Here is a 13,928-nt window from a genome sequence, read left to right on the forward strand (position 1 = left end):
TTAAAAATTCTACATTTGCCTTTGGAAAGGCTGGAAAAAAAAATGTGAACAGTGTATGTTGGCATGCAACTTGTTCCTTTCCAGCAAGGGAAAAGAAGGGAGTGTTACATTCAGCTTAAATCTCAGTATTTTCCCATTGCATTCAGTCATTAATGCTGGTTAATTATTCAGTGTGTTCTGTTTGAGGATAATAAATTATCACTCCTGTTTCCCAGCACTGAAAGAGAGTATTGTCTGTCAGTTTTTCAACCTGGATGTCTTGCAAACAAAAGATTATTTTCTTCACTTTGAACACCATTTTCTTAATCCTTTGTTCCCATTATCTTCTATTCCCTCAGAGTTAATAGATAAAGTTGAAGGAGAGCTCTTCCCAACATTAAAACCTGTGTACTTATTTGGGTAAAGTTGAAGCCATTTTCTTACTCATGCAGCATATTTTCTCCCCTGCTTTGGGTTGTACTGCAATCACACAATTTAAATGGTTGATACACAATTACAGATATCTTTTTTTATCTTTACCAAGACACTTTTTCTGTAGAAGGAAATTTGAAGAGGGATCACATCCACTTTTAACAAAATATTTTTTTACAAATTGAAAAATTAATTAATCTTTGATAATAGTTCTATATTTTTTTTATTAAGGATTAGATAAAACAGATTTTAAAACTTAATTCAAAAGTACATTTTAAAAAAGAAAAAAATATTTTAAAAGTGCAGAAAGCCCCGAAAAGAAGAAAAAAGAAATTCTAATAAGAAACTTATGTACATCAAGTACTGTATAATCAACATTAATTGCATCTTCATTCTATGTCTCATCTCATTTTCTATAAACTCATCTTTAAATCTCTAAACAGAGGATCTCCTTAATAATCAGCAAAGATCCAGATTTTTTTTTACAAAAATAGCTAATAACATATGTAGTCTCCCTTTCCATTTAGTCTAAGTCACCCTCTACTGTCTCTTAACAGTTAAACATTTAAAAAAGAATTAAAAACTATTAAACTTTGCCAGAAATAATAAACCCTTAGATATCAAAATAATAATAATATAAATATTACAAACCAGTCCATTACATTGTTAAACATTTCCAAAAAAACAACCCAAATAACCATTAAGCCTCACCAGAAATAGCAACTCATTATTTAATTATAATTAAATAAACTGGTTTTATATTTTTTCCCCTTTTTCCTCCTGGACTTCTTAATTCTCATAGATATAATTCCAACTCCTGCTTTCTTTTACAGTCTTTCTCTTCTCTGAAAATTCGTATTTTCCTCCAAGTCCACTTGTAATTTCTGTGAATCAGCTCCAGTAAATTTCTTATATTTTAATTTAAAAGGATAATAGTCATGATCAGTCTGAGGCTCCAACAAATAGAAAGTTTACTAAGATTATATTAAATATTTATTTTTTGAAAATTAGATTGGGCTCTCGATTTCTTTCTTTCAGAGATCATCAAATAGGCAAAATAAATTACTGAGATTATAATTCTTTCATGAAGCAGATAAGAGTGTAGGTTTCACCCTCATCCCAATCCGATTAAATTCAAAAGAGAAACTACTTATCAGAATTGCTTGAAAGTCTCAAAAATGCCCATGCCCTTAGGTAAATTGCATGCATAGCCATCTTCTGCATTTAGATTGTTCCCGGGACTCCTAGAACTTGCAAATTGAAAAAGATCTTAGGATACACTATCATATGGTTCCCCCCACCTTCTTCATTTGCTTCCAGTGGAGGGAGTCTATTTCTTAGTCACTGGGACTTAACATTGATAATCTCAGATGAATAGCAAGTACTATTAGATGCCCCCCTGGACAATGACGGTAGCAATTTTTCTAGAAATTTCTCACCCAACAATTGGAAATCATCAGAACCAGGGGCATGAATTACAGAGGTTTCTTAGAGAAAGGGGAACTTTATATTAAGCAAATTACTTCCATTGATTTTTTTTTGGCAATATCCCCATTTACCATAGTCCATCCAGCCCATTCTAGAGTGTCCTAAAAACTTTACTGTTTTCAAGAGTGTGCAGGAAGTATAAATTAATTTTTGTGTCCTCTGTGTACTTATAGATATTAAGGAATAATCCAGAATATTTAGAAAAATGCAATAATATGTAAAATTGTCATTCTCACAATCGTGCCTGGGCTGTCATCTTATCTTCTCGCTGTCTTCAGAACTGTTTCCATTGCTGTGCAGTATAAGAGGAGTTGTGTAGCAATGCCGAAGTAATATATTTTTATATAGATGGATAAACTGGCTCAAATCATATAAATGCCCAAGTTATGTTGCCGAGACTGGATAAGTGCTACAAAATCATCAGTGGAGATTTCACACTATTAAATAGCCATTAAACTATTGAGTGGAGTATTACAAATTGTAGGCCTGAGTTAATTAAAGATGGTTGACCAAGTACTTATATATTTATTTGTTTGTTCTAGCTATATCTGGCTTTTCCCCCAGGAGCATAAATTTTATTCCATCTTTTGTTACTACAACCTTGTAGAATAGGATTCTCTTAGATTGGGTGATTGGTCATAATCACCCAGTGAATGTTCTGGTCTTAGGAAAGACTAGACCAGGGGCAGGCAACCTTGGCTCTTTTATGACTTGTGGACTTCAACTCCCAGAATTCCTGAGCCAGCATGGCTTAGCATGGAAACCTCTCCCTTTCTCCTCAGTATGGCTGGCTCAGGAATTCTGGGAGTTGAAGTCCACAAGTCATAAAAGAGCCAAGGTTGCCTACCCCTGAACTAGACCCTCAATCTCCTCAGCCCTAGTCCTGCATGAAAATACTGTATGCAGGTAGTCCTTGATTTACAACCATTTGCCTACTGTAGTGACCATTCAAAGTTAGAATGGCACTGAAAAAAATGTCATGATGGTTTTTCACACTTAGGATTGTTGCAGCATCCTCATGGCGACTTGATCAAAATTCGGGCACTTGGCATGTATTTATGATAGTTGCACTGCCCCAGGATCACATGATCACCATTGGCAACCTTCCCAGCTGGTTTCCGACAAACTAAGCCAATGGGGAAAGCCAGATTTGCTTAATGAACGCCTGATTCACTTAAGAACTGAAATGATTCACTTTAGAACTGTGGCAAAAAAGGTCGTAAAATGGGACTAAACTCACTGAACAACTGTCCTGCTTAGCAATGGAACTTTGGGGCTCAAAGTTTGTGGTTGCAAGTCGAGAAATTGTTCAAATGCTGTTCTCTGCCAGACTTTGTTAAGCCATTCCTAGCGTGCAATCGTCGGGCGCTGAGACTGCTATTTGAGAAAATTTTTGAAACTGGTGTTGATTTACTATCAGGGCAAAGTGCCACTGGATGGATTCATGTATGTTCTCTTAATTGTTTCTTCAGTGATTTCCAAATCTGACTCAAGTACAGCTAATGGGCAAAGAAACAGTATATATGTGTACCAACAAGATGTAGATATCACAAGTGAATATGAACTTCCCTCTGGGGTTAAGACAAAAGGCAAGCCGATATTCACTAATACAAGGTGTTGGTTGGCTTTCTTAGCTAAATTGGTGTAAAGCGATAAGCTGAATACTTACTTGGATATCCATTACAGCGATTTCAGATTAACGGAAATATTATATTTGCACATTAAGTTTTGACTTTCTCATAGAAGACATTATTTCAGTTATATCTAACGAAAGTATTCAGAAATAGTAGCTTATCTGAATTTATCTAAAAATAAAGAAAAATTAAAAGCATGAAAAATCATCATCTGTTGATTGACTTTCTTTTCTTACCCTCTTACCTTCGTAGATTCATTCTTTGCCTGCTTAATTTGATCATCTTCTTACCTGTACTTTGGAAGGGAAAAATGTCTCTGTGGTGGTACTGTTATGCAAATCTTATGGTAGAGGCCGAATTCTTGCTGAGATCTTTTATCTTTTTCCAGTAACCTCAGATGAAAGCAACCGAACATGGGGGAAAAGCACAGCTTATCACCAGGAAGAATTTGAAGATGTGAAAAGAAGCTTTAAAAAGAAAGGCTGCACTTGGGGACCAAACTCAGTTCAAACAAAAGAGCGTGCAGACTGCAAAGAGAGGTATGGTTGATGGGCACCATGAGAATGCACGATACAGTGTGTCTATGAAAAATTCCTTGGCATTGTGCTTCTTAGGAAGTTTAATCGTATGTAGATTGGGTGGGAGACAATGAAAATCACACAACTGTGAAGATGCTCAAATAAATGGAGCTGCATGAATGGACAAGTCAAAAGTACAATTGCACATGTTGGACTGAATATTCATGAGTTCTCTGTGTCAAAATATTCAGATTCAATAAGGGAAAGTACTTAGTTGAAAATTTGAGGACTGACACTTAAACCAAATCTCTTGCTCAGCTCTGCATCCCAAATACTTAAGAACATCCCCTACAAAATGGAGCAAAATAGATACAGCACAGATTTAGGGGAGAGAGTATATCGAAGTCCTCTACTTTCTCTTTAGTTTGGGAAAGAGAATCTTGGCTAGAGAAAATATGGCAACTTAGGTGTCAATGTTCAGAGTCTTTTGTGAGCTTGCACAAGCTTCTGCTTGTTCACAGACTATCCAGTTCCCATTGCTAGGGGAATATTTTTATTTTATTTTATTTATTTTAATTCCATTTATATCCCGCCCTTCTCCGAAGACTCAGGGCGGCTTACAAGCTTAGCAGTAGCCTTCATTCTATGTATATGCCTGCTTATTAGGGCTTTCACACAATATGTCTTTACGTGTGGTCCCAGGGCATGGGCAACAGAGTTGAGGACCCAGATTGTTGGGGGCAATAAGCTGACTTTGTAATAATGCCGCTTGGGAGGTGTGTGAAAGCCCTAACAAGCAGGCATATACATAGAATGAAGGCTACTGCTAAGCTTGTAAGCCGCCCTGAGTCTTCGGAGAAGGGCGGGATATAAATGTAATAATAATAATAATAATAATAATAATAATAATAATAATAATAATAATAATAATAATAATAATAATAATAAAATAATATTGTGCATGAGGAATGTGCAGAGTTCCTGGTTCATAGAAGTGTTCCGGAAGTTATTTCGCACACCATATTCAGTAATAAAGCAAGCTAGTGGGCACCTCTGTCCTTCCTTCATTGGGAGTAATAGACATGAAAAGCAACAATTGTGTTATTGCAACTTATATCAGTAAATTGGAAATGGGGATAGAGACCCTTTTTTAAAAAAACAAACAAAAAACACCCCTACTACTTACTAAATGCAAACATGAATTACCAGCACAAAATTACAGGATGAGAAGAGTTAATTATCTAAGGCTGTCCCACGGTAGTTTGCTTTTTCTGGATAAAGTTTTTGTTAGAAGAAGTTGAGAACTATCAATTACATTAAAGACCTGCAGCTTAGCTACTAACTATGATTCTGAAAAAAAACCAACAAGCTGGTCCTTATATTTTTTACAAGTTCGGAAAAAATATGTAGTACTCCAGTACCACAACTGATATGAGTTTCTAAATAAACTTTGCATTGGGGAAAAAAACACTCCCAGGAATTGGCTCATAAAAGAGCCAAGGTTGCCTACTCCTGGCCTGCGGCTTACATAATCAGTCTAATAATAATAATAATAATAATAATAATAATAATAATAATAATAATAATAATAATAATAAGAAGAAGAAGAAGAAGAAGAAGAAGAAGAAGAAGAAGAAGAAGAAGAAGAAGAAGAAGAAGAAGAAGAAGAAGAAGAAGAAGAAGAAGAAGAAGAAGAAGAAGAAGAAGAAGAAGAAGAAGAAGAAGTTGGAAGGGACCTTGGAGGTCATCTAGTCCAACCCCTTGCTCAGGCAGGAAACCCTATACCATTTCAGACAAATGACTGGCCAGTCTCTTCTTAAAAACTTCCAGTGTTGGAGCATTCACCACTTCTGGAGGCAGGTTGTTCCACTGGTTAGTTGTTCTAACTGTCAGGAAGTTTCTCCTTAGTTCTAGGTGGCTTCTCTCCTTGACTAGTTTCCATCCGTTGCTTCTTGTCCTGCTTTCAGGTGCTTTGGAGAATAGCTTACTCCCTCTTCTTTGTGGCAGCCCCTGAGATATTGGAACACTGCTATCATGTCACCCCTCACCCTTCTCTTCCTTAAACTAGACATACCCAATTCCAGCAACCGTTCCCTATATGTTTTAGCCTCCAGTCCCCCAATCATCTTTGTTGCTCTTCTCTGTACTCTTTCTAGAGTCTCAACATCCTTTTTACATCGTGGTGACCAAAACTGGATGCAGTATTCCAGGTGTGGCCTTACCAAGGCATTGTAAAGTGGTATTAGTACTTCACGTGATCTTGATTCTATCCCTCTGTTAATGCAGCCTAGCACTGTGTTGTAGCAAAGTCTCCATATATTCTGCTGTGCAGGAAAAACAGATGCATTCTTCATTTTATTTATTATGTCTTTAGAATAATATTTCTATAAAAAAAAGAGTAATGCTTGTTATCATTATTCTGATTCCAGAATAAGACCTCTCTCCGATGGTGGTAGTCCTTGGTCAGCACTTTTGATGAAGAACCATAAAGGTGTCCCATTAGCTTCTTTGTTCATGGACCAAGGTAGGTGTTGAAATACAGTTACTTTCAGGCCGTAGAAGACAAGAGCACTGAAAAGCTCAGGGGGGCCACCAGCCATAAATTGTAACTTCTAAATAGCATTGGTGTGATTTTTTTTTTAGTGAGCTACCAAAATTCCCGTCCACTACTAAAATTTGGCAGCAAATATTTGTAAAGGTTTTGTTTAAATATTTTGCTTATTTATATGTACCTCCAATGTATTAAAGATGTACATCCTTTTTTAAAAAATTGATCCTGCTCATTTTTCCATTTGATCCTTCCTACTTTTTATGGACCTCCGTTCATTCCGCCGGGACCTGAAGACCTGGCTCTTCGAGCTCTCTGGCCCAGGCTGAGAATTTTAATTTTAATTTTAATTTTAATTGTTTTTTTTTTACTTTTTTCAGGGACGGTTGTAATTATTTTAATTGTTTTTAACTTTTGTATTTCTTGTTTTAAATTACCCTGTAAACCACCCTGAATCCTTCGGGAAAGGGCGGTATATAAATCCAATTAAATTAAATTAAATTAAATTAAATTTTTGGGTATAGAGTTCACTGTGGTACATAAGACTGAAATACAGTTTTCAATCCAGGGAAGCCCTTATTCCTATGTTAGACTTTACTGTTTTGAAACTGGACATCAAGATTTCATATATACTGAAAGCATTTAACAGGGCAGGAGATGTATGGACTGGAATTCCCAGTATTAATTGCATTGCTATCCTGACCAATTCTACATTTTACAAGGGAAGGAAATCTAAGTCCTCTTATGCTGATGCATGGGGATTATATTCAGTGGTATCCATCTGTTACTGGAACTGATGGATCAAATTCCCACCCACTTCCATGGTGCCCCAGTTCTGTGCTGGAGGATAGGGAGATTTCTTTAGAGCAGATTTAGAAGGCATAAGAGGAACTGTCAAGAGAATTCTGCTAGCTCAGTGTAGAATTTACCTCTATTCCATATTTATTAAATATGCCTTGTCTTCCCTAAAATATATTTGGTGTTTATAAGAGTGATTGCAGACAATATTTTAATCTTGTCACGTGCTCTCAGCAGTAAATTCAGATCCAGGCAGTCATCCTGAATCTGAGGTCCTTCTAATGGAACAGTTGAGATTAAACCTATACACACTAAATTCTTTTGGACACAAAAATCAACTGAGATAATTGTTTATTTATTTCATTCAGTTGACACTCATAAAAATGGAAGGGGGTTGCATATAGGAGATACAGCGTTGTTTCACATCAAAGAAAACAAATTCTGAAAAACGTGGAAGATAAAAAAAAATAAAAATCTACCAGTGAGGTTTTTAAGTTATTGTCTTGCTTTCTTTTCACTAGACAGGAATTTTGTATTACGGTGTGATACAATAAACTCTTCTTTTTATTTAAGAAGTACATCCTGACCGTACCACTATGATGCTATCTATAATTTCATATTGGTCATTTCAAAAGAGCCTTGGTGGAGCAGTGGGCTAATGCCTCCTTAAGTAACACCAGCTGCCTGCAATCAGTGCAGGTTCGCGTCCCACCAGGCTCAAGGTTGACTCAGCCTTCCATCCTTCCGAGGTAGGTAAAATGAGGACCCAGATTGTTGGGGGCAATAAGCTGACTGTGTAATAATGCCGCTTGGGGTGTGTGTGAAAGCCCTAATAAAGCAGGCATATACATAGAATGAAGGCTACTGCTAAGCTTGTAAGCCGCCCTGAGTCTTCGGAGAAGGGTGGGATATAAATGGAATTTAAAAAAAAAATATTTTAACTTCTGAACGTAATATATAAACACATCAACCAATTTTGCATTTGTACAGAGCAGAAACTTTCCCCCGAAGGCCTTGAGCCTAAGCGACCAAAGCAGTTAAAATTGCCAAATCAGGCTTACATTGATCTACCTCTTTGGAAGGATGACCAAGAACTTCCCTCTGCAGAACAAGACAGCTTTGAAGGAAATTCTGCAAATTCTGCAAATAGCACTCCACAAATGACCCCAACAAACAGTATCAGCAGAACGTTAGCGAAAAAGAAAACTGACACTGTACTCTATGGTTGTGCTGTCCTTCTAGCCTCTATAGCTCTAGGCTTAGATATCAGGGAGCCAAACAGATTGCAAAGCGGGGATGAGATGTTGCCTAAGGAGGAGAAGAAGAAACGTGACAGCCTGTTTCAGCGAGCATCGAAGTTTCGCAGAAGTGCGAGCCCTGTGAGATTGCAGCCCAAGAGAGAGGAGGCGTGTATCCCTTCGTCGTCTCCACGTGCAAGTACTGTGAACCTCCTGTCCATATCTTCCATTTCTACTAAATGCCTCCTTCAGTCTGACAGCGAGGATGCCGCTATAAGCACAGCGCCCGGCAATGGAGATGATGCTCCCACTGAATGTGTCTCGCCTGGAAGTCAGACAGGCAAACAAGAACAACTAGCCAAAGTTGATCGCGCTATCAATCCTGATTTGCCATCTCCCAGTCTTCCTTTGAAACGAGAACCTCAATCTGCATCCAGTGCCGTGTCTTCGAAAGTCAAAGTGTGGGGTCATAGGCGGACCATGTCAGATGGAAATGCACGTGATTCCATAAGTGAGTAAAATGGTGTTTGTGCAGGGGTGGGTGAGAGAGAGAGTTAAAAGTCTGATGAATAATTCAAACACTATTGCACTTAAGAAGCATCAGACAGAAAAAGAAGCAGTGGGAATTATTGGGACTGGAAAAATAGCTGCCCCTTGGCCGACGTCCTCATGTTTTGACTTCAATGTTTCAAGGTAGAAACTTAATATAGTAGTTGATTAGAAAGACTTTAGTCTCTTAAATTTCAATAGCTGTTGTCTCTCAGAGAAGACAAGCTAGGGCAGGGATAGGCAACCTTGGCTCGTGGACTTCAACTCCCAGAATTCCTGAGCGAGCCACGCTGAGGGAAAAGGGAGAGGTTTCCATGCTGAACCATGCTGGCTCAGGAATTCTGGGAGTTGAAGTCCACGAGTCATAAAAGAGCCAAGGTTGTCTACCCCTGAGCTAGGGGAAAAAGCAGAGTGTGAGGCAAAGAGATGGAGTTCTTAGAATTATTCAGTATCATGCTACTTCTTGTTGTGTAGTTAAATGTTAGTGGTGGCTAATATATATGTTATTTTTCTACTGTAGCAGCACTATATAACCTTGTTCTATATTTCTCTTCAATGTCTTTCTCTTCCACTCAGCTAATGGAATTTCAAATGAAACTCTTGAGAATCTGCATGCGTCTCCTGTGCCACAAACAAACTTTCAAAATGACCTTTCACCAGGGAAGCAAGAAATTGTCAATATTGTTCCAAGACCTCGACCTGCTTCTTTAAGAAGCAGATTGGATCCCTGGCTGGCTATTTCTCAAAGTATAAAGCCAAACCCTTTTGAAATGGGCAATTTAGAGGCCGGCAGAGATTCAAAGGCTAAGTCACTGACCGATACCAAGGAGAGAACTAAATTCCACATGCCCTCTTTATTGGATATGGATGTTGAAGGTCAGAATAGTGACTGTACTGTACCTTTGTGTAGGATGAAGAGTAAATCAGGTCGGCCATCAATATATGAACTGGAGAGAGAATTCTTGTCTTAAGCGCCTTGGAATTTTTAGCCTGTTTTAAGAATAAACTTTATGCTGCTCTTTTCTAAACGTTGTGATCAGTAGAGTTTGATATTATGCTAGATAGATGAAATATTACAGGCAATGATCAATCTGTAAGCCCATATGTAGTTTAATTGATTCTACCATCACTATCCTGAATGAATAGACATGTGGACGTCAATAAAGTTTTTCACAATTTTGATTTTTCATTCTTTTTTGCCAAATGTCCAGCTGCTTCATTTAATTATTTTTTCCCATTAACCATCTGAACTGCAGTACATGAAAATCTCATTGCACTGAAAAGAGGTTTTCCTACAGAGAGAATTCCATTCGGAACTGTGGTTTTCATGAGACATACCTATAAAATTGTATTATCTTACCTTTACTACTACAATAGTTGCTAATTACATTTGGCCAACATTCAATGGAAATGGCGCAGTGACAATCATTTTAGGATGGTTTGTCAAAATCAAAATGAATGTTATATTAATTTTGACAAAGCAGTGTCATATTATTTTATAACTGAACTATATTCTGGCTAGGCAGCTTTCTGAGACAATAGTTTGATTAAAAATAATTTACAATTTTTCATGTAAATTGCTATTTACATGACTGGAGAATGCTTCAGTTTGCTTGTGTCAGTTGGCCTGGTTTGCCTATTTTTATAGTGAAGGGCATATAAATTGAATCATAGTCTATGAAGTTCTTCTGACAGTAGTTATAGGGTAAATGGAAAAGATGGGGAGGAAAAATTTTATGCCGGTTTCCCTAAACTGAGTTCTTCGGATACGTCCAGTTTCAACTGTCACAATTTCTAAGTAGTGTGGCCAAACTCATTTGGAGGATGCTATGTTGGGGAGGCTGATTTAGTATAATAAAGAGCTGTTAAGAGGATTTCCGTTATTAAAAAAGGCCACTAGGAAAATATGTTTACTCTGGCTGGCTTTTCCTATTCTGTCTATGGACTTTAAAAAGTCTTATAAAGCTGGCATTTTGGCTTGTGTCAAAAATAGAACTATTAATTATAATGAATTTTTAACTTATCTATTGATAGAGATTCATGTGGAAGTGATTACATGGACATTTTGGTTTAAATTTTAGTTTGATCGATTATGATGCTACTGTATGCATTTTAGATGAGTTCTGGAATGCATTTCAAGATAGGAAGCATTATTCAAATATAAAATGTTTGAATGACACGTCGCTCTTTTAATGCCATCCTGATGGATTTGCCTATGTTGCAGAAATTATTAAACATGAAATTTTAATGTCTACTGGTAACATAAAGTGAATGTCTAACATAGAATAAAAAGTAAAAACAACAAGTAACAACAATAATAAATGCACATACGGGGCAGCTGCAAACCACAACAGTCACAAATAACATCCTGTGTAGTAGGTACCAATCTCTTTCTCCCTGTTTGAGGTCTTTTCTCCTCTGGAGAGTCCTTTGAGTTTCAGAAGTATCTGAGAGATGCACAAAGGCGGGGTGGGGGGGGGGAGGAGAGATCTGGAGATGAAATGTGAGATGAGATGAAGCAGCTGTCTCCGATGCCAGATTGGGGTGATAGTCCCAGAGTGTAGAAAATTATCACCAGCTGCTGGTATATATGTATTCTTTGCTCTGATGCCCAGAGCTGGTTTGGGGCTGTGGTGAAGGAGATGCAAAAGAGACATAACAGGGAGGCAAGAGTGGAGCTAATAAGGGAATAAGAATAGAATAGAATAGAATAGAATAGAATAGAATAGAATAGAATAGAATAGAATAGAATAGAATAGAATAGAATAGAATAGAATAGAATCTGGAAGGGACCTTGGAGGTCTTCTAGTCCAGCCCCCTGCTCAAGCAAGAGAACCTATACCGGTCTAGTCTCTTCTTAAAAACCTCCAGAGTAGAAGTTGTAGTGAGAGGTGAGACTGTATCCCGTCTTCTATTTCTGATGCTTCTATAAAGCCATTTGAAGACAAGAGACAGCTCAGAGACAGTGGAGCTGCTCGTCAGAACCAGTTCAAATCTTTAGATGCTGGTATCTTTCCTTACACAGTCCATTTTACCCCCTCACCTGTTTGTTCTTTCCAGCAGAGTATTGCAACAAGGGCCACTATCCTGGCACAGACCAACAGTCAAGAATGAAATAAGAAAATGTCCCTTTGGAGAGAGCAGGAAAGCCCTCTCTTGGGTTATATAGACACTGCCTTTTACAATGAGCCTCTTAGTTGCAGTGAGGCTGCGAAATGATGTCTGATCTACCAGTCAGTCAGAGTGGCAAGGTAACTATTGCAGCAGCCATAAAACCACCTGAAATGGATGTAACAATTTAAAAAAAGAGTGGCAGAAGAGTAAGAAACAGCTGTTGTTGACTTTAGTTCCTTAAGCTTAGATGATCCTGGATTGTGCAACTTTGAGAGTGATAACTTGAAATATTCCCTTATACTAGAGTTGCAGCAAACAAACAAAAAAACCCACCCCACTTCATGTCCCCCAAATAGGATGAGGCACATAACAATATATAACATATAACAATAATTTTAAAATTGTGTGTACAATGGCAATATTCTGGTACATTCTCTTTGGAAAAAAAGGAAGAAGAAGAAATAGCGTACATTTTTTGTACATAAAGTGCCACACTGGTAGAAAATTTAAAGCACGCTGTAGCTGTAATTTTATGTTAGTTTTCTTTTTAAAAAAAACAGGTTATGATTTTATTTCTGTGACTCTTGAGGGATGTGTATTGCTTTATCATTTCCTGCTAAGCATTAACTTTGAAAACTTCACATGTTGAGCAGTTCTTTCATATATCACCCTTTTAAATCAAGTTGTTTTGTAGCATACAAGCGTTTTGGAAAGTCTGGGTAAGTTTTGAAGGCAGCTGGTCAGTTGCTTCTTAAGATGAGAATGATGGGTGCTGTTGCTTTTCTTGGGGAAAGCAATTGGTTTCAATTCTTCATATGCCAAGGTTATCTGTTTCTTCTCCTTGTGGGTCTCCCATTGGATTCAGGGGTTGGATTCAGACACCGATCATGTGAAAAAGGGGCAGTTAACATTGATTAGGTGCTGCCACCTACTGAGATTGTTCTGGATGGGGTACAGTTTTCACTAAAATTGAGAATACTTCTTGATCTTCTTTCCTGCTGATTGCAGACATTATTATATGATTTTTCATTATTAACTTCTTAAGAGGGGTTTTTTATGTGTTTAAGGTCTTCTAAATATGTTGGGATCAAAAGTCCCAGGTTGGAGATGTAGCCTTATATATGGAGAACGGGATATTCACTAGTAATTTGGAAGAAAAGTAAACAAAGAAAGATCATTATATGAGTTTCAGATTTATTCTATGCATACAAGAAGTAAAACAGAAATCTTACCAAACAAAACATTCTTTGTCTGGCAGGTAATATAGTGCCAACAATTATACTCTTCCCTCCCATGCTAAGCCTGAGCAAAAATAGTGTGGTATTAAAGTTTCCATATATGATTGGGGGGAAATGTCCATTGCCTATTTTGCATATTTCTAGTCATTTCTTGGAAGGAAAGGTAGAGTTATCCATTGCCAGAAGAAAAAAAACAACAACACTGGGAGGAAAAAAAACTGGTCAAGCCAGTTTAAAATTGAGTAGTTGACAGTCAAGCAAAGAAAGGCAGCTTGCCTGAGGGACAGCTCTGGAAGAAATCCATCTCAACTTAGAAATTTGCACCTTGACTTACAACTGAGCCCAAAATTTCCATTGCTAAGCAAGACGGCTGTTAAGTGACTTTGCCCCAT

General features: G+C 37.5%; 1 protein-coding gene across 2 annotated transcripts in view; it reads left to right on the forward strand.

Annotated features, from left to right (window-relative positions):
• The window catches only part of MAP3K21 (mitogen-activated protein kinase kinase kinase 21), a 52,900-nt gene extending 42,550 nt beyond the window's left edge, over positions 1-10,350 (forward strand). The window contains exons 7-11 of one of the 2 annotated variants that reach the window (XM_081313897.1): positions 3,372-3,488; positions 3,922-4,072; positions 6,481-6,575; positions 8,388-9,146; positions 9,761-10,350. In XM_081313897.1, coding sequence (XP_081170023.1) covers positions 3,372-3,488; positions 3,922-4,072; positions 6,481-6,575; positions 8,388-9,146; positions 9,761-10,155 — 1,517 coding nt within the window. In that variant the 3' untranslated portion in view covers positions 10,156-10,350. The remainder of the gene's footprint in view (positions 1-3,371; positions 3,489-3,921; positions 4,073-6,480; positions 6,576-8,387; positions 9,147-9,760) is intronic. The other variant, XM_081313898.1, reaches the window with a different exon arrangement.
• The last annotated feature ends 3,578 nt before the right edge of the window (positions 10,351-13,928 follow it).

This window comes from Vipera berus (assembly GCF_964194415.1).
Source record: "Vipera berus genome assembly, chromosome: 1".
Classification (NCBI taxonomy): domain Eukaryota; kingdom Metazoa; phylum Chordata; class Lepidosauria; order Squamata; family Viperidae; genus Vipera; species Vipera berus.